This window comes from Onychomys torridus, chromosome 23, assembly GCF_903995425.1.
Source record: "Onychomys torridus chromosome 23, mOncTor1.1, whole genome shotgun sequence".
NCBI lineage: Eukaryota > Metazoa > Chordata > Mammalia > Rodentia > Cricetidae > Onychomys > Onychomys torridus.
Window position 1 is genome coordinate 25,510,290 of NC_050465.1, and position 19,854 is coordinate 25,530,143.

General features: G+C 45.1%; 1 protein-coding gene across 17 annotated transcripts in view; it reads left to right on the forward strand.

Annotated features, from left to right (window-relative positions):
• Positions 1-19,854, forward strand: part of Dlgap1 (DLG associated protein 1) — an 826,029-nt gene that overhangs the window by 701,285 nt on the left and 104,890 nt on the right. For 13 of the 17 annotated variants that reach the window (XM_036172827.1, XM_036172826.1, XM_036172832.1 and 10 more), the window contains one exon: positions 17,446-17,475. The exons of the other annotated variants lie outside the window; for them this stretch is intronic. In XM_036172827.1, the coding sequence (XP_036028720.1) occupies positions 17,446-17,475 (30 nt within the window). The remainder of the gene's footprint in view (positions 1-17,445; positions 17,476-19,854) is intronic. 17 annotated transcript variants of the gene reach the window in all.

Genomic DNA, 19,854 nt, shown 5'->3' on the forward strand with positions numbered 1-19,854 from the left:
ATAAATGAATAAATAAACAAGCAAACAAACAAGTAAATTAAATGGAAAGCAAGTTAAAAGCCTATTTTCTCAGGCTACAGGTGTGGCTTAATAGAAAAAAAATTCTTGCCTAGAAAAAGCAAAAAAAAGTAAATAAATCTGTTTTCTACCATTATGAAAATAATTGGCTGTGTCTCCAACTGAAATAGTCAGATCCTGTGATGTGATCTTTTTAGCTAGACACAGCCAAATAAAGGAAGAGCATGACCTGTCAATTTATGGATTCCTTCCTTTCTTTAGCAAGTTTTGTTGTTGTTGTTGTTTTTGGTTTTTTTGTTTTGTTTTGTTTTGTTTTTTTGTACTGAGTTGGCTTTCTGTTACTCTAAAGGTTAAAAAAAATAAAAAGGAAGAAGAAAGATGAGGCAGCACATCTTATAAAGGAAGAAACTGCTCGCCTTGTGGGTGAGGCATGAGAAAGAGAGAGAGAATAATACCAATATCACCTTTAAGGACACGTGCTGTCCTAGTTAGGGTTACTGTCACTAAAACACCATGACCAGAAGCGGCCCGGGGAGGAAAGGGTGTATGTATTTCACTCACAGTTCCATATAACAGTCCATCATCAACAGCAGTGAGTACTGGCCGGGCAGTAGTGGTGCACACCCAGCACTTGGGAGGCAGAGGCAGGCAGATCTCTGTGAGTTCAAGGCCAGTCTGGTCTACAGAGCTAGTCCAGGACAGGGCTACACAGAGAAACCCTGTCTCTTGAAGGAAAAAAAAAAAAAAAAAAGGCAGTGAGGACAGGAACTTAAGCAGGGCAGGAACCCGGAGGTGGGAGCTGATGGAGAGCCCATGGAGGGGAGCTGCTGCTTACTGGCTTGCTACTTTGCTGCTTTTCTATAGAACCCAGGAACACCAGCTAAGGATGATATGCCCACAATAGGGTGGGTCGTCCCCCTCCCCCACCAGTCCCTAATTAAGAAAATGCCCTACAGTCAGATCTTATGGGGGCATTTTTCTCAATTGAAGTTCCCCCTTTCAGAGAACTCTAGCTTGGTCTAATTGACATAAAACTAGCCAGTACATACACCCGCACCCCTAAAGACCTAAGCCCTCCCTCCCACTGGGTCCTATTTCTTAAAGTTTTGCTATGTTCCACCAGGGCCCCAGACTAGGACAAAGTCCTGGGCCTTCATGGGATGTTTGTTTGTTTGTTTGTTTGTTTGTTTGTTTGTTTGTTTGTTTTTTACGAGACAGGGTTTCTCTGTAGCTTTGGAGCCTGTCCTGGACTAGCTCTGTAGACCAGGCTGGCCTCGAACTCACAGAGATTCACCTGTCTCTGCCTCCTGAGTGCTGGGATTACAGGCGTGCGCCGCCACCACCACCCCGCTTCATGGGGACATTTATCCAAACCTGGCAGGCACCCACTATGAGCCAGTGGCCAAGCTGCACCTAAGGGTTCTATACTGGCAAGCCTTCTTTGCAATGTGTAGAGACATCGCAGTCACCCGATGACTGGCTCAAAGACTGGAGCTAAGAAACGCTGTGGTCCCGTGTAATTGTGAGCTGTGTGGGTGAAGAAAATGAATTGCCTCTTCCTCCAGAGAGCTCAGGGGCATGAAGGAAGATAAAAATTGAAGACCCTTCAAGTACTTCAGAGTAGCGGGAAGAATGGGAGCCTGAAGGGTTAGTTGAAAGGCATCCAAGACAGAACTAGACGTAATCCTCACTCAGGAAAACAAGCATCTGATCAGCTGTTTCCCAGGCCTAGAAAGAAGAATGGGGCTGTTAAACAATGTCTGCCATGTAGCATGAATTGTTAGAAGGTCTTAATAATAAAATCAAACCTGATGCCAGTTATTGGGGTCAATGCTGGAAGATCAGAGAAGCAGAACAAGCCACAGCCACCTCAGCTGATCCTGTTTCCTCAGACTGGAAGCCTCTCAGTCCTCATCCAGAATGAATCTCAGCTGAACTGCTGCTCAAAAGCCTAAAAGCTTAACCAGTCTCTAGTTCCTGGTCCTCATGCCTTATATACCTTTCTGCTTTCTGCCATCACTTCCTGGGATTAAAGGCGTGTGCCACCATGCCTGGCTGTTTCCAGTGTGACCTTGAACTCACAGAGATCTGGATGGATTTCTGCCTCTGAAGTGCTAGAATTAAGGGTTTGTGCTACCAACCTAACCTCTATGTTTAATATTGTGGCTGTTCTGTTCTCTGACCCCAGATAAGTTTATTAGGGTGCACAATATTTTGGGGAACACAATACCACCACACTGCCAAGTCACATGGATATTCTTATTAAACTGATCTCATTGTGCTTAGTTGTGGGAAAGCTAATATTCATTGGTTTATGGACAAAAGCAAGTACATTCTGCTTACACGGCAGCTGTCAAACATCAATTTCAAGAGACAGTTGGTATGAGCATGTGTAATCAGAATTGTGACTTCTAGTTGTGGCTACTGAGATTTAAATTACTCAGAGGAGCTGGGGAAATGGCTCAGCCTTTAGAGTGGTTGTTGCTCTCCCAGAGGACCTGCATTCAATTCCTAGCACTCACACGGCAGCTCACAATCTGGAGCTCCATTTCCGAGGGACCCTTCTTCTGGCCTCCTTGAGTACTAAGCACACATGTGGTGCACAGACATACGTGCAGACCAAACACCCATACATATAAAATTTTAAAGACTTTAAGTTTTAAAAAATGCTTAGAAATGTCTCACAAAGATCCAACTGTGTGCTAGATTGCGTTTGTAAAGAAAACATAACCCTCCATCCTTATCATTTCTGCAAATCCTCTGCCAAATGAAAAAGAAAACCTCCAAGGAGGAGTTGACTCCAGGGTGGTGGATGAAGGCCAGGCTGACAGTTTTCAGCACAGGCTTGCTGGAATGCACTGGAATTCTAAGGAAGCCACGGTGTGCTCTGTGAGCTGGAAAGAACTCGTGATCCATGTCCATCACTAGATGTTTCATTAGAAGGCCCAGGTCTCCTCTTGAAAAAGAATATATGTTCCTAGGCTCCAATAAATACATAATTTTGCATCCTTCTAATCATTGACCTGATCCATCTTTGTATAAATCTGACGATGCCCTGTAGATGTCACAAATACACAGCAACCTGGCAGAAGATGCTTGAATGGTCTCACTTTGACCATCTTAGTCTACCAATAAAATTTTAGCTTTTTGTTTTAGTGGTATATATTTTCCCATCAGCACAGAAGCAAAATTTCAAAGCTGCAACACAAAATAAAGTTATGTATAAGGAGAGGTTCTTGAGATCCTCCCAGCAGCTGATGGTTGGCAGGGAAGGGGAAGACACCTTTTTTTCTTCTTAAGTTTCATTTATTGTGTGTATGCATGTTGACCACATGCATGCCTGGTGCTCACAGAGGCTAGGAGAAGACATTGGATCCCCTGGAGCTGGAGTTCAGGTGTTATGAGCTGCCATGTGGGTGCTGGGAACCAAACCTGGGCCCCCTGCAAGAGCAGCAAGTGCTCTAACCACTGAGCCATCTCTCCAGACCCCCCAAGAGACACCATCTTCAGTGCAGTCACAGATGACTATTGTCCATGCTCCTATAAGCAGCCCTAATGGAAAGAGAGAGAGAGAGAGAGAGAGAGAGAGAGAGAGAGAGAAAGAAAGAAAGAAAGAAAGAAAGAAAGAAAGAAAGAAAAAGAGAAGAGAGACTAGATGGGAAGAGGAAGGGGATAAGTAAGAGTGGGAGGGTGTAAGAGAAGGTATAAAATGACCAAAATATGTTCTATACAAGCATTAAAAATATCATAATGGGGGCTGGAGAGATGGCTCAGAGGTTAAGAGCACTGACTGCTTTTCCAGAGGTCCTGAGTTCAATTCCCAGCAACCACATGGTGGCTCACAACCATCTATGAATGAGATCTGGTGCCCTCTTCTGTATACATAATAAAAATAAATAAACCATATATATATATATATATATATATATATATATATATATATATATATATATATATATATATATATATATATCATAATGGGGCTGGGCAGTGGTGGCTCACACCTTTAATCCCAGGACTCGGGAGGCAGAGCCAGGTGGATTTATATGAGTTTGAGGCCAGCCTGGGCTACCAAGTGAGTTCCAGGAAAAGCGCAAAGCTACACAGAGAAACTCTGTCTCAAAAAAACAAAAAACAAAAAAAACAAAAAACATGGAACAGGTGGTGGTTTAAATAAGAATAACCTCCATAGGCATAGGCTCATATACTTGAATACTTAGTAACCAGAGTGGCACTATTTGAAAGGATTAGAAGGATTAGGAGGTGTGGCCTTGTTGGAAGAAGTGTGTCACTGGGAGTGGGCTTTGAGGTTTCAAAAGCCCATGTCAATCCCAATCTCTCCCTCTCTCTCTCTCTCTCTCTCTCTCTCTCTCTCTCTCTCTCTCTCTCTCTCTCTCTCTCTCCCTCCCTACAATCAGTATGTAGAGCTCTCAGCTTCTGCTCCAGCACCTGCCTGCTTGCTGCCATGCTCCCAGCTATGATAATAAACTAAACCTCTGAAACTGTAAGCAAGCCCCCAATTAAATACTTTCTCTTACAATAGTTGCCTTAGTCATGGTGTCTCTTCTCAGAAATAGAATAGTGACTAAGACAGAATCCATTATTGTATATAATTAGTATATAGTCTCAATAAGAAAAGAAAAGCATCTAGAAAGTTTAGAACCCTGAACTATGTTGCCTTAAAACTGGGATTATACAACACAGTGAGTATTTATCTTTAACAGTTATCTGACATTTCTGTTAGTCAGCCTTTGTTTAGAGATGCTACACAAAGGCCAAGGTGTGGCTCAGTGATGGAACATTTGCCCTTGCCAACCATGAATCATGCCAACAAATCTGTTAGCCTTCCACCTGGAAACTGTTCCATTAAATAAACATGTAACAAAAGAGCAGGGAGGAGCCGGGCTGTGGTGGCACACACCTGTAATCCCAGCACTCAGGAGGCAGAGGCAGGTGGATCTCTGTGAGTTCGAGGCCAGCCTGGTCTACAGAGCTAGTCCAGGACAGGCTCCAAAGCATCAGAGAAACCCTGTCTCGAAAAACCAAAAAAAAAAAAAAAAAAAAAAAGAGCAGGGAGGGCACAGTAACAAATGTCTGTAATCCCAGCACATGGGCAATAGAGGCAAGACGATCAGGAGTTCAAAGTCATCCCCAGGCAGACCTGGAGGCCAGACTTAGGCTACCTAAGAGCCTGTCTCAGAGAGGGGGGAAAAAATGCCTACGAGCAAACATGGTTTTATTGAGAAGTAGAGTAACAAGTCCCTGCCACAGGGAGGGGGAGGTCCCAAAAATGGGCTGCCCAAGCAGCTTTTATAAGTAGTAGTAATGCAGACCAACAGTACACCTCAGTAGCAGAGTATGTGTTCAGGGCCCTATTCCAGGTGCCAGAGAACATTGGATAATATGATCTAAGAAACACAACTCTAATTCCTAGAAATGCCTGTCCAAACAACATTTGTGATCTCAACCAGTGAGGGATCTCATGGAGACCATTCTCCATGAGAAAGTCTAAATAGCTTCATGGATTTCCAACTATTACAACTAGATATTTTCTAGGTTTATGTTATTCTAAACATTCCACTAAAAAATACTGGCTGGTAAGATGGTTCTGTCAGTAAGATGCTCGCCTCAAGTTTGATCCTCAGAACTCGCGTAAATATCTGGGCACTTGTCCCTGGAGCTTGCTGGACAACTAGGCTACTTGTGGGAGCTTCCGGCCAGTGAAAGACCCTCACTCAGGGTAAAAAGGAAGATAGGGGAGAACAAAGCCAGAGGTTGCCCTCTGACCTTCACACAGAAACACCTGTGTGTTCATACACCTGTACACACCTGTCTGTCGCATCCCAGAACCTGCCTTCTTGCCTCGGGTCAGGTTGCTGTATTGTGGTTGATCCAGCATCTGGTGCTTTTGTGAATAGAGTGGTGATGTGTGGACAATACACGGCCGTGTTTTACTGGACACTTTTTCACTGAACAGAGCTTCGCCACACTGGCTGCAAATCAGGAATGTCCCTTGCTCTTGCCTTTTCCGCGCCGATGGGGAAGCTGGACAGCAAGGGGGCATCCATGCCTGTCACGTGCCAGCTGCTGAAGACAAGTCAGGAAAGATTTTTCCAGCCCAGGCCACATTTGAGTTGACTCTGAAGAGAGCCGGAGTGCAGTAACCACGTGGCTACTGACATTAAAAGCTGAAAGATTCGAAGCTGACCGATCTTTTTTCTTCAAAGCTTCTGGAACATCTCAAAAGACCCAGCTCAGAGTGAGGAAAGAAGGACTTTAATTTCGAAGTTCCCTCCCAGGTCTGACTTGGGGTTTAAAACTGGGTTTCAATCCTGCACTGCCAGACCGCCTCCCACCCTGTGGGGAAACCGGAAGCTGTGACGTTGATGGGTGTGATTGACGGCCCAGGCTTCCAGGGCAGTGACATAACAGCACATCAATGGCAGGGGGCAGTATAGTCCCGCTGAAGACTCGGGAACTTGAAGCAAGCATTCGTGGCATCTTGGTACTAGGGTAGAATCCTTAATAGAGTGCCGCAAAGAAAAGAGAGAGCTCTAAATACTCTTTCTAGAAGCTCCCTGAATTGCCCTTCCGCAATGGTGCACAGCTGCAATCTTTGCATCTGTGTTGACTTTGTTCAACACAGCTGCCGGATCTTTCCCGGCCTCCTGTCCTTGGCACCCCAGCCCAGTCCAGGTGCTGCCCAGGACCAAGTCTCTCTGCCGGCACACAGAATCAGGCTGCCCCTGCGACCGGGCCACAGCAGCGTTTCAGGTCATTCCGGTCCCCGCCAGCGTTTTGTCCCCAGTTCGCAGCTGCCAGGTGTCTGCCCTCCCTTAACCCACAAGGATGAAAGATCAAAGGTGTGCCTCCATCTGCCTCCTGTCCCTGCGCTTTCAAATGTTACACATTCAAAGGGGACAGATACGGACTTGTGCACCCCAGGGGAGTGGCGGGGCACCTGTCAGAGGTGGCAGTGGGCACTGTCTCAGAACAGGTGACTGGCAGAAAATGAGGCACTCCATCTCTGCGCGCACTCCAGACGCAGTGAGGTGTGTTCTCGTTAAAAGATCAAGGTTTATACATGGGTGGTGGTCCTGTCTCCAACTAGAGCCATGCTAAACCTGCTTCATGAAATCAGGTCCACAGAACCAGTTGGCGGGTGTGAGTCAGTGGTACACAGCCTGCCTACGTGAACTGAGTGCCCAGGAAACATAAGTCAATAAATTTTGCTGTGTTAAACCATACAAAAGGCTAGTCTCGTGTGCCAGTGCCTGCAGGAGACAGCAGCAGGCAGATCTCTTGGGTCTTGAGTTCTGAACCTGTCAGCACTATGCAGTAAAACTCTGCCTTTAAAAAAGACAAAGAAACAAAGAAAAGGAAGAAAAGAATTATGGGAGGGAGGGGTGGAAAGAGGATGGGAAGACAGACCGACCTACAAGTCTGGTTGACTAGTTAGAATTTGGGATTGTGGAGAGTTGTGATGCTTCAGATGTGGAGCCCAATTATCTTGGGCTATCGTTAGCCCCTTAATAGCCATCATTGCCCACCAGTGTTTGAGGTAACACCCTTGTGACTACTCAGGTGAATCCTTTTAAAATGTAATAACAGACCACTAGCTTCCACCAACCAGAGGCTAAGAATGTCATCAAATAACATTTATGTCCAATAACAGAGTCATATCTTGGAAGTCATCTCTAATGTTCTCACCAATATATGTTTAAAGTGTCTTGATTTATGACTTTCTTTGTTCTGTAACTACAAAACTACATCGAACTGTTACCACATTGGAAGTGAGTATTTTTGAGGTATCCCTAGACCCTGGTCACTCATAATCTGGCTCTAGAATAAACACTTACTCCCTTTGAGGTGAGAGCTGTGTTTGGGGGTCAAAGCTCTAGATTCCATGTCCTACCCAGTGTGTGTGTGTGTGTGTGTGTGTGTGTGTGTGTGTGTGTGTGAGAGAGAGAGAGAGAGAGAGAGAGAGAGAGAGAGAGAGAGAGAAAAGGAAGGGATGCCACTTACAGAGGGGTGTGAGGAAGATACTTTGAAATTATAAAATGGAAGTTATGTGGAGCCACTATTTTCCTTGTCTAGAGGCCCAATAAGTTGAGGTGCATTCCCAAGGCGGGGTGAGTAAAATTCTGGGAGCGGTTGCTGTGGGAGGTGGCAGCTTCGCCTGGCCCAGAGGCACCAGCTTCCTTCTACTGTAGAGATAGGGCGGTCAGCTTTTCTGACTCCGCAAGCAACCGTTTCTAGAAGTGCTTCAAACAGTCTAAACACCACTAACTTTCTCAGGACTCCCAAGAAGGCCACTAACTTCCCAAGACGCTCAAGTAAAGTCCCCCTCTATTTCCTCTTAAGTCATAAATGGGATAGAACACAAACTGCCCCATCTTGCATCCCAAACCCACACATGGTCAAACCCATATATCCCCAGGGGCTCTCGTGGCTCTTTCAGGGGTACTCAGCTGCCCTCACAGACCACAGCCCGGCAGTTAATAAGTCACGCAGACTTGCCCAGTGCCTGGGGCTGGGTATCCAGGTTTGCACAGCACATGAGCAAGAAGAATAGTGGTGCATTCTTAAGGCTGTGGTGAGGACCTTATCAGCAGCATCAAATATTTCATTCATCTGCTTAACAAACATTTATCCAGCACTTGCTGTGTCCGGCCACTGTGCGGAAGCCAGGAATTCCACAGTGATCAAAGGGAGTCTCGCTCTCTGTTCTCATGAGGCTTGCAATCTAGAGGTGAGGGCCAGCATAAATCACATCATTAAAGATGATTGCTCTAAAGGAAAAGAACTCGGGGCTGCTAGGAGAATTGCCACAAGGAAGCAACTAATAGAGACGTATGGGAGAAACTTCTGGAGAAAACCCTCACACACTAAGCAGGAAGGGTGAGAGGAAGCTCCAGCTAGCATTGGTGGGGAAGCGGGGGATGAAAGGGTAGCATAGCTGGGAGTGTGGAAAAACTAAGGTGAGTCAAGTGTCAGGTCCCGAAGATGAGATCGCATTGACTCTTCCTCATCTGGTGCTGTGAACCTCATTACCTTCCAATGTGTAGTCACTTGTCAACAGATTCTGCATTGTAATAGGCTCTAAAATGTCCCCCTCCCCAGAACGTCATGTTTGAATGCTTAGTCACCGGCCTGTGGCTCTACTAGAAGGCGATGGAACTTTGGGAAGTTATTTGGGGTATGCTACTCGTGAAGAAGATCCTGGGACTCCACCCCAACACACATCTTTTGTTCTCTCTGTCGCTGTCTCTCTGTGTCTCATTCCTCCCTCCTCCTTTTCAGCTGCTCTAAAGTGAACAGCCCTCCTCCACCGTGTCCCCACCATGATATAGCATGCTGCCACAGGCCCACAGCAATACAGCAGAGCAACTGGGAACTAAAACCACGAGCTATAGAAATTCTTCCACCTTTTAAGCTGGTTTTCTCAGGTATTATGCCACAGCAACGGAAAACTGATCTAATATACAGTTTTGCGTGAGGGGTTTAGGCCCAGTTCAGCAGCGATTGTCCTTTCCCATTTGCTTCTGGAAGCTGGGTGCTAAGGTGCTTCAGGCTGACTCACTGATGAGGGAGACTGGGAAGTCCCTAGATCTGCAATCAAAGGCAGATAAGGTACTATAGTTCGAAGTCCAGAAACCTGGTTTCCAGATGAACAACAAACGTGAATTCCAGTCCACGTCTACAGACAGGAGACCAGTGTCCCAGCAGAGCGAGGGAGAATTCCCCCACAGTCCACCTTCCAGTTCTATTCAGGCCTTTAGGCAGACAGGATGAGACTCAGCTACATCAGGGTAGGCAGTCTGGTTTACCCTGTCACTAATTCAAATATTAATCTCATCCAGAAGAGCCCTTACATATACACCCAAAATAGCACTTGACCAAATGTGTGACTATCCACGAGGCCCAGTCAAGTTGAGACAAAAGCTAGCCATCGCAAGTAGCCTAGCACATCACTCATGTGCCTGGCTCCTTGGTTTGGATGGCTAGGGCATAGGTTCAAAGCTGACTGATGTTCTGTCACCTCTAGCCTGTGGTTTCTAGATCTCTAACATGTTAGGACTCTCAGAGAGTGTGTTCATGACAGGAAGTCCTAAGGTCCAAGCCCAAATATTCAATGTTCACATCTTCTCCATATTTGTCAGAGAAGTCACAGAGCCTACATACCTCAAGAGGGAAGACCAAGATGCCATTTCCCTATGGGAAGGCAGTCACAGTGCATCCTCCTCACGTGAAGTATTTATATCTTCTGTAAAACAATGTACACCTTCAAGGACATCATAACTTCCATCCCAAGCTCAAGTTTGAGATATTTGCTAACCAAAGGAGGTTGAGGTACCAATGGCAGTCCCCTGAACCCATTGTCTAGTATAATTCATATATAAAAAAATTGTGAACTAAAAGTCTATGAGCCGCATATATAGATATATATACAGCAGATATTGCTGATGGAGGAAGAGGAAAATCCACTGGGCACTGTTGGTCAGCATCTCACCCCTGCACAAACCAACTGAAAAGAGGACTCAGTTTGGCTCAGGGTTACAGAGGTATCAGTCCATGGTCCGCTGGCTCCATTACTATAGGTTTGTGTTAAGGCACAGCATCATGCCACGTTCACCTCATGGCAGCTGGGAAAGCAGCCAGACAGAGGAAGGAAGAAGTTGGAGACAAGATAGACCCTTTGTCTTGGAGTTTCTATTGCTGTGAAGAGACACCATGAGCATGGCAACTCGTATAAAGGAAAACATTACATTGGGACTGGCTCACAGTTCAGAGGTTTAGTCATTGTCATCATGGCAGGAAGCATGGTGGCATGCAGGCAGACATGGTGCTGGAGAGGTAGCTGGGAGTTCTACAACTTGATCTGTAAGAGGCAGGAAGAGAGCAACACTGGGCCTGGCTTAAGCATCTGAGACCTCAAAGCCCACCCCCAATGACACACTTCCTCCAACAAGGCCGTATCTCCTAATAGTGCCACTCCCCATGAGCCTGTGAGGGCCATTTTCATCCAAACCACCATACCTTTCAAAAATGTACCCCAGCAATCCACTCCCTGCAACCAGGCTCCTCTTTCCACAGCATCTACTACCTCCCAACAATCCTTACAATTATGGGTCCACTGGTGGCTTAATTCATTTATTGATTAGCTTAGTTTCCCTGTGATCCAATCAATCACTCCCAAAATCCCACCCCTGAACATTGCATTGGGGACCAAGCCGTCAACACATGTGTCCTTCTCTGGCGGGTGTTCCTATCCAAATTAGAACAAGCTCTTCAAAGTGGAAGAAGAGTCCCCACAGTAATCAATGGCCACAGCAGTTCTGAAGCCCATTCTTCAACTGAGGAGCCCAGTCCTGCTTCCTGGGAGTGATTCTTCACAGCTCTCAGGCGCAGTTACCAAAGTCTTGTCACATACTCTGCATTATCTGTTTTCCATAGGAAATAAAACTTGGAGCTGAATAATCTTCTCAGCCCATCCCATGGCTGTGCATATGCAGCCCCCCTGTGCACTCTGTCCATCCGATGGTGTGGCTCCTGATTCTCCTGGGATCTTTCTGCTGGGTCTTACATCTGTCTGCTAAACAAGACATGTTTGTAGTTCTCTTCAAAATGGTGCTGGGGATCTGGGAAGCAGAACCTTTGTGATTCTTACCATCTTTTTTTCAGTTTTAGGAACTCCAGAGGACACATGGTTAAATATTTCTGATTTCATTAAAAAAGATCATAATGGCCATCTCTTGAAATGCAGGACCAATAGTTACTTTTTTATATTTTTATTTTGCTCTCGCGTTTTAGCTTTGCAAGTCCTTTGTGTTTCCTCTATGTCTTTCTTAAAACACAGCTCTTCGTTTTTTAAGTTCTTCTTTCTTTGCCTGGAACTCATCCTCTGTGGCTCTAATGGTGAGGGAGAGGCATTTTAAGCCCTGAACTTGGAAATCTTATGGGCTGAGGGTAGCTCAGGAGGAGTCAGAAGGAGAGCCCTTCCCTAGCACATCTGAGGCCCTGAGCTTGGTCCCCACAATAACAAGTGAAACCATGCATTTGTTAGGTCTGTTTTCCTCTCTGCTAGAGGAATAATGTGGCAGAAATCCTTCCCAACACATGAAAGGATCAATGTCTCTAATGTCTCTCCGGTTTCCAGTGGTGGTTTCCCCCCATCCTCTTACCCCTCACCAACATGATCCACCAGCCTCTGCTCTCAGGCGCTCATGAAGACTTGTCTCCACTCACATGCATTGGAATCTTCATGAGGCCTCTCCATCAGAGCATGCTCGGTGCTTCTAACCCCCAAGAGACAGGAAGAGGGCACTACTGGCTTCATGAAGCTGGCCACAGGGTGGGCAGAGGGTCCTTCCTCTGTTTTCTGATATTCAGAGGACTCAGCATTGAGTAGCTTCAGGGGCCAGGAGAGGCTCCACGTCTCTGTAGATGAGTGTGCAAGAACACACAGCTGTCTTTTGTTCTCCTGGAGGTGACATCCTGGAAGGCTCTGCAGCTTGCATTAAGGTTCTTTGACTTTATCTTTAAAATAATGAGATACTATTGAAGGAGCCTAAAGGGGTGAGGACCTTCTGAGGGGCCTTGCCAGCTGCAGTACAGCAACTAATTAGAATCAGGATATTAAAAACTGAACAGTCCTCAGCCAGGCATGGTGGCACACACCTGTGACCCAGGCCCTAGGGAGACCTCAGCCACTCTTTCAAGCCCTTCTTTATGTGCATCTTATCATATGAACTCTGTTATAGTTGGGAGCAGGGTGATAGTGCTGAAGAGAACTGCAGAGTCTCAAGATACTTGGATATAAAGCTACTTCATTAATATTTCTTGGCATCTAATTAGGTTACACTCTTGCTACAAGTAGCCAGCCAATAGGTTTCTTTGAGACCTTGTTACTATTCCAACAGGAAGTACCTTATGTCTACTAAAACTTACATATATTCTCTTTATTCCTCAGTTCCCCCCAACATCTTTCTCCCGAACTCAGAGACTAGTTTTGAGTAGAAATGGACAGACAGCAATCAGTGTAATGAACTCTGAGTGTCCCACTCAGTACTATTCACAATTAAATAATATACTGGAAATACACTTGCTGGAGCTGAGACGCTCCATAATATGGAATCTTGGCAATGATCATTCCGTTCATTCAGTGAGTGTTTACTAGGCAGGCACTGTGGTACTCGCCTGTAATCCTAGCACTCAGCAAACAGAGGCATGAGGATCACAAGGGCATGAGCATCCTCAGCTTCATGTTGAGTTCATCACCAGACTGGTCTGTATGAGTTTGTCTCAAAAAATATGATGATGATAATAATAATAATAATAATAATAATAATAATAATAATAATAATAAATATTTTAAAGGCATTTACTGGGTGCTCACTTTATGTAAGTAATTCTACTGGGCAAGAGGTTCCAGAAACAGACAGCTCTCACTGTGCTGGTGCCTGCTGAGGGAGATAGGTGTGAGCTAGAGACCACAGGGGAGCATTTCAGATAGAGAACTCAACGCAAAGCCTAACACAGGGGTGGTTTGTGGCTTCTCTGAAAGCATTCCCCAGAGGAAGAGGCCTTGGAGCAGAGTCTGAATAAAGAGAAAGAGGTACAGGAAGATTCCACAGCTTGGATGGAGCAGCAGTTAGGCTTTTTCAGGCAGAAAGGGGTGAGAACTGACGAGCACAGAGAGGACCGTTGAGTACGTAGATGTAGGGAAAGGTAGGGACATCTTAGGGCTGGAGACTGGCTTAGTATTTCACCAGCAGTGAGATACCATTGCAGGATCCTAGAGAGCTCTAGTCATTCCCATTTTAGCATGATTTAACCTGATCCTTTCTCCTAGGGATTCTTTTAGAACAAATGAAATCAGTCATTTCGGATGGGGGTCAGGGTTGTAGATCAATGGTCGAGTGTAGACTTAGTATATGGAAGCTCCTGGGTTTAATCTACCAAAGTGGGTAGGGGAGGAATTAATGTAGGTAATAAGGGAGATGGGCCTGGCAACAGAGTCTGTAATCTTAACTGTCCTAGAAACCAAGGCTGGAGGATTATAAACTCCAGGACTGCATGAGCTACAGAGTGGATTCAAGGCCAACCTGGTCATCCTATAAAGCTCTATCTCAACGCCCAAAGGAAAAAAGAGCTAACATCCTCACACTGGGGTTAATCATTGCCTCACATGTATGACGTCTAGTTCAACCCCTAGGACTACATGCAAGCAAACACAGCCAAAGAAAGGCATATGGGAGAGAGCAGCCAGTGGCCAGCTGAGGAAGGACGCACACCTGGCTGGCCGTTGGCTCCCACCCTCAGGACAGTGATGGGTGGGCGGCACTCAGATCTCCACCTAGTTACTTTGCCTTGCTGAGATAACCAGTTCAGGGGGAAACTGGGGTTTCCCTTCTCTTCATCTCTTTTTATTTTTGTTTTTAGTTTTCAAACCCTTCTGCAACCTGTGAAGAAGTGAACTCGGTGGGGAGTGGTGGGCTCCATTCTATGTATCTGCATACATGTACGTGCTGTGGCTTACCCAGAATTCCAGGCAACGTCAATGTTGGCTGCTTACAACTCATGTCTAGCTTGTGTCTGCAAGTCAGCGACACTGTGTGTACTTTAAAACATCGTCAACACCAGTCACTTCTTAAATATTCCAAGACTTTCAAATATGCACATTTTAAGAGAAAAGATGCTTTTCTGTGATTCTATAATCATATGTATGTTACTATTAGCCATACATTGTGCTTTAGTTGAGATTTCCACCATAATATACTTTCTTCACAATATAAATACCTACCCTAAAATAGAGAAAAATCTAATTTGTTGTTTAAAAAATTAGAAACATCCATTTGAAGTTAATAACTCATTAATGATCCTATGAAAATAATGTTCATAATGAAAGTTCTAAAACCATGTGACTTTTTAACTTAACTTTTTTTTTTCTCTCAGTGATTGCATTTTGGGGCTCTCCTCCAAGGCCATTTCCAGCCCTAGAATTTGTTTAGGTGTTCTTCTCACAGACTGTCTCTGAACACAATTAGTGCACATTGTTTTAATTTGCTGACACCACAGTTACATACAAAAAGGAAAATGACTGAGGGATGGGCAAGATGGCTCAGTGGATAAAGATGCCTGCATTATAATCCTGGCAACTGAGTTTGATTCCGGGAACCCACCTCAAGGCAGGGAAGAACTAAAATCACAGAGTTGTCCTCTGACCTGCACACACACACACACACTCTGACACACACATGCTCACACTCTTCACACATCATGTATACACACAAGAATAATAATTTTAAAATGTGTGGTGGATATGACTGAGAGAAAAGCTCATTTTTAACCTATGTGAGATTCCTCCTGTTCCAATATGGCAGGCCATTGGTACGCGCTCAGGCCTGACTCTGCCTCTTGGCTTAATTGTCTGACCACAAAAGGGGCAACCCCACTTAGTTTTTGCTCTTACTGGACGCCAATGACTGTTGCTTCCGGGGTAATGGACGTAAAGGTATTTCTCGCATCTGGCAGTTCTAAGAGGTTCGAGACTGCCTATGAAATCATAGCAAATGCTCAGTTGTTTTCAACTGGCTTGTTTGGGTCAGTTAAAGCCATGTCCACAAACCTCAGCAAGCTTTCTTCTCTGAACCTGAGTTTTGAGGCTGGTGTCCGAAGCCTGGCTCCTTGCAGCCTGCAGAAGCCAGCTCTCCAGTTCTTGCATTTCCAGTTGTTGCAATTTAAATTATATGAACTCATAATTCAATAAGTTTAAATGAAAAACAAAAGTAAGGGCTGGATCGTTCAGAGGCAGACAATACACTGTGTTTTAATGCTACCCAGGATTGAACCTGTGGTCTCATGACTGGACCACTGACCCGTGCCCCCAGCTTGACTATGTGTTTTATTCAGTGCCCGGCACTGCTGGGCCAATGGTCACAGATTACTAAAATCCTGGAATTCCTAACAACAACTTGTTACTTCCTGTTCCTGGAGCTATTTACAGCTGTGTGCGGTGGTTACTGCACACCTCTTCCCAGCCCCACATCCAACGGGACCCCTCACAACACCAGTGTTCACAGTTATCAAAACTGAACAAGGTTTGAACCTAATGAAAACAATTTATATGAGGAATGGGTTAAGGTCAAAAAAAGATGTAATGACTATAAATGTATTGGAGAAAGGTCAGATTGGTGTATAAATCAATGTATGACTTGTTGCGGAGGGATGCTAGCGGCTTGCATTGCTGGTGCTAATAGAAGACTTCATTCATTGAAAAGATCGGTTGCTGTACAGAAGTTGCCTTAGGATCACCGTGCCTTCCTTATCCTTTGTAGATGAAATACTACACACTGTTTATATCAGCAACATCTGCAATGAGCATATTTACTTACTTACAGGCACACCATGAAAGTAATGTGCAAGTTGGCTGATACCAGCTGGGTTGGGTGGTATTGAGAAGGCTTCTTTCCATTTAAATCAGAAATCTTTCCAGTTTAAAAGACAAAGGCACATTTTCAACCATGTGATGCTTATAGACACTTTGGCACCATATAAAAGACCATAGCAATGGCACAGAAATTAGAAAATAGATGACCCAGTGGATAAAAGAACTTCCAGTACAAGCCTGAGGTTTGAAGACTTCAGATCCCCATAATCCACAGAAAACTTATTCAGTAGAGTGCAGTGTCATCCTGCAGAGGGACAGGAACATCCTGGCAAGCACAGGCCAGTGGTCCTGACAAACAGCACAGAGCAAGATGGCGCTTCAAGCTAGGTAGACGGGAAGGACGGCACACGAGGACGGCACACCCGAGATTGTCCTCTGACCAAGTGTGTGCACCTGTCTTCACATACATGTATGTCACACACACAAAGATTTGAGAAAGAAACTGGAGAGTGTTATCTGCTTATAGCCATGGCTTACAAAGACTGTTTGAAATCAAATTGCTGGACCAGGTCTAGTTTATTTTAGAATTTTTACCTTTAAATTGGGGGGAAACAAACAACAGTCCAGTTGCGGGTAATATCTTCTTTCTCCATGCTCAGCTTGACATACCCAAGTGGGCTTTTTCTCATGGTTTCTCCTGCAATGGCAAAAGTTCAGCCCAAAGACTGAGGAAAGAGCTTCTTGTCCAACCAGTTCAGGGAAGGATGCTGAGAGACAGGCTTGGTTTTCAACCGCCTACTATATATTTCAACACAAGCTCTGTCCCAACATGTGTAAAATGATCCCCAGGCCCAGCAAAATTCAGGAAGTGCTGATACCTTCTGTATTTCATTTTTGAAATTGTTTAGTTAACTTCTCAACAACAACAACAGCAGCAAAGTATCCAGACCTGAAATGTATGCGTGTTATGTGAAAACTGGAAAAAAGGTAACCCAGGTCCATTATATAACTACCATCTTTTGTTTTTATTCAAGGTGTCATAAAACTGAGTTCTGCTGTTGAAGGTACGTTTTGGGTTTTTTGGTTTTCTTGGTTTTTTTGTTCTGTTTTTTTTAACAACCAAAAAATCAATAGTTTTGCTTCAAGGCTGCACGGCGTGGCCCATAGCTAGCAAGCTTCTGTGGCCGTGGTGTTTGACGCCATGTTCCAGGTGCTGGCTGTCACCATTTCGTCCTGTGTCTCTCTTTGTACTGGCCATGCTGTACCACAAGTCTCTCGGCCTCCATGTTGGCCTCAGAGGTCCTGTGAGGACGGCGTCCTGAGAGCACATGTGTGTCTGTATTCCTGTGTGATCGCCTCAGATCCAGAACTCCTGAAGAGCCACTGGCTCCAGAGCTGGAGTGGATGTGAAGGCCTGTCCAGAGTCTGTGGCCCAGACACTTTCAGCAAGGCCTTTTTCCAGCAGAGCCATGGGCCTTTGTTCCCTTGAAGTGGACCTGTTTCCCTGGGACACATGTGAGCATGAAGTCATTCAGATCCCATGCTAGTAAGTGTACTTGTCTAAGAGCAAGTTCTTGGGGTGCACGGTCTACCACAAGATGCTGTGGAGAAAGACCCAGCATGGTGGTGCATGCCTGTAATCCTAGCATGTGGGAATGGAGATAAGAAGGATCCATAAAAAGTTTGAAAACAGGGTAGTCTACATGAGACTCTGTCTCAAAAAAAAAAAAAAAATACGTAAACAAAACAAAAGATGCTGTGGGGCCATCTTTGTGTTGTCTAGTTAATGAGTAGTGATTTCCTTCTGTTACACAAGGGCCCTAGGCCCCTTCCCTGGCACCAAAACAAAACAATTCAAAGAAAAACCAATGATACAGCAGCACATTTCACTGAGGAATGCCCAGGACTGCTACAAATATCTCGTCACTTTCCTGTAACCCCAGCTCTCAGAAGGCTGAGGTGGGAGAATCGTGAGTTTGAAGCTAGCTTGGGCTGCATGGCTAGTTCCTAGTCCACCTGAGCTGTGATAGCAAGGCCCTATAAAAACAATAACAAAACGTCTCTCATTATCTGACGTGACGGTGGCTAATGGGTTTGTTGTTGGTTTTGTTTTTAATGATGTTTTCACCCTCTTAGGGTCTGTGTAGTTCAAACATACAGAACGTGTCATTTTCTTTTGTGAGTCTCATGTTTGTTCAGGGGTGTGTTCCTGTGTGTTGGGAGTGTGCCAATCATGCCCTGGAGCTGTCTTTATCCTTCCTGGGGAGGCTGCTAAAAGGGAGTGGTGGGTTTCAGGTGCGTTTTGCAGCTTGCAGGGAGATGTAGCTAACAGGCAATTCATAGAGGTGAGGAAAGGCTTAAATGGAAAAGACAGGACTTGAGCAGAGGAATTCAGAGGGCTGGAGTCTGAAAGTTAGGAGATGAGAAAGGAGCTTAGGAACTCATTCATGAGGCCAAGAAATCCGGGGTTGAAGGCTCAGTCCCCTTTGTGGGTTTAATGACACCACAGACCCCAAAACCAAATCTAAAGGCAATGAATGCTTTGACCTTGACAGCATGAAGGATGCCGCTATGCTAAAGAAAACACATGGAGGACTGAGGTATAGCTCAGTGGCAGGGTGCATACTTAGTGTGTGCAGGGTCCTGGATACACACACACACACACACACACACACACACACACACACACACACCATTAAAACAAAAGATCAGGAAAAGGGTTCAGGTAATATGCTCCAGAGAAGAGAGAGAAATGAGCAAAATTAATCACCCTAAAGCTTTCAGGCCTCTGCAAGACCACATCAAAGAAGGATTTTATAGAAAGCCTCTCCAGTCTGTTCTGTGCCTATGAAAGTACAAGAATTGGAGCTGGGAGATGGCTCAGAGTATGAGAGTGTTTGCTTTGTAACCATGAAGACCTGAACCTGAACCCCAGCATCGACATACAAAAAGCTGGACATAGCTGCACATGCGTGTAACCCCAGCACTGGGTGGGGGTAACAGATCTGAGCACTCAATGGCCAGCCACCCTAGCCAGAATTGTGAGCTCCTTTTTCAGTAAGAGACCCTGTCCCAAGGCAGTAAGACAGAGAGCAATAGAAGAAGACATTGATGACCTGCTCTGGTCCCTTACACACACACACATACACACACACACACACACACACACACACACACACACACACACACACACAGGTGTGCTCACCTAAACACCACACACAGAGACACACACTAAAACACAATGATAATAGACAAGACAATGGCAATTTGGACCTAGAGATTCAGTTAACTTTCTGCATAGATCTGTCACCTTAAGCCATTGTAACATTTATAAAAGGATTTGGAGCCTGGTTTTTACGTGGCCTGTTTGGCCCAAACAGAATATTCCATTCACAACAAAAAGATATGGAATCTTTTTTTTTTTTAACCATAAAGTCAGAAAC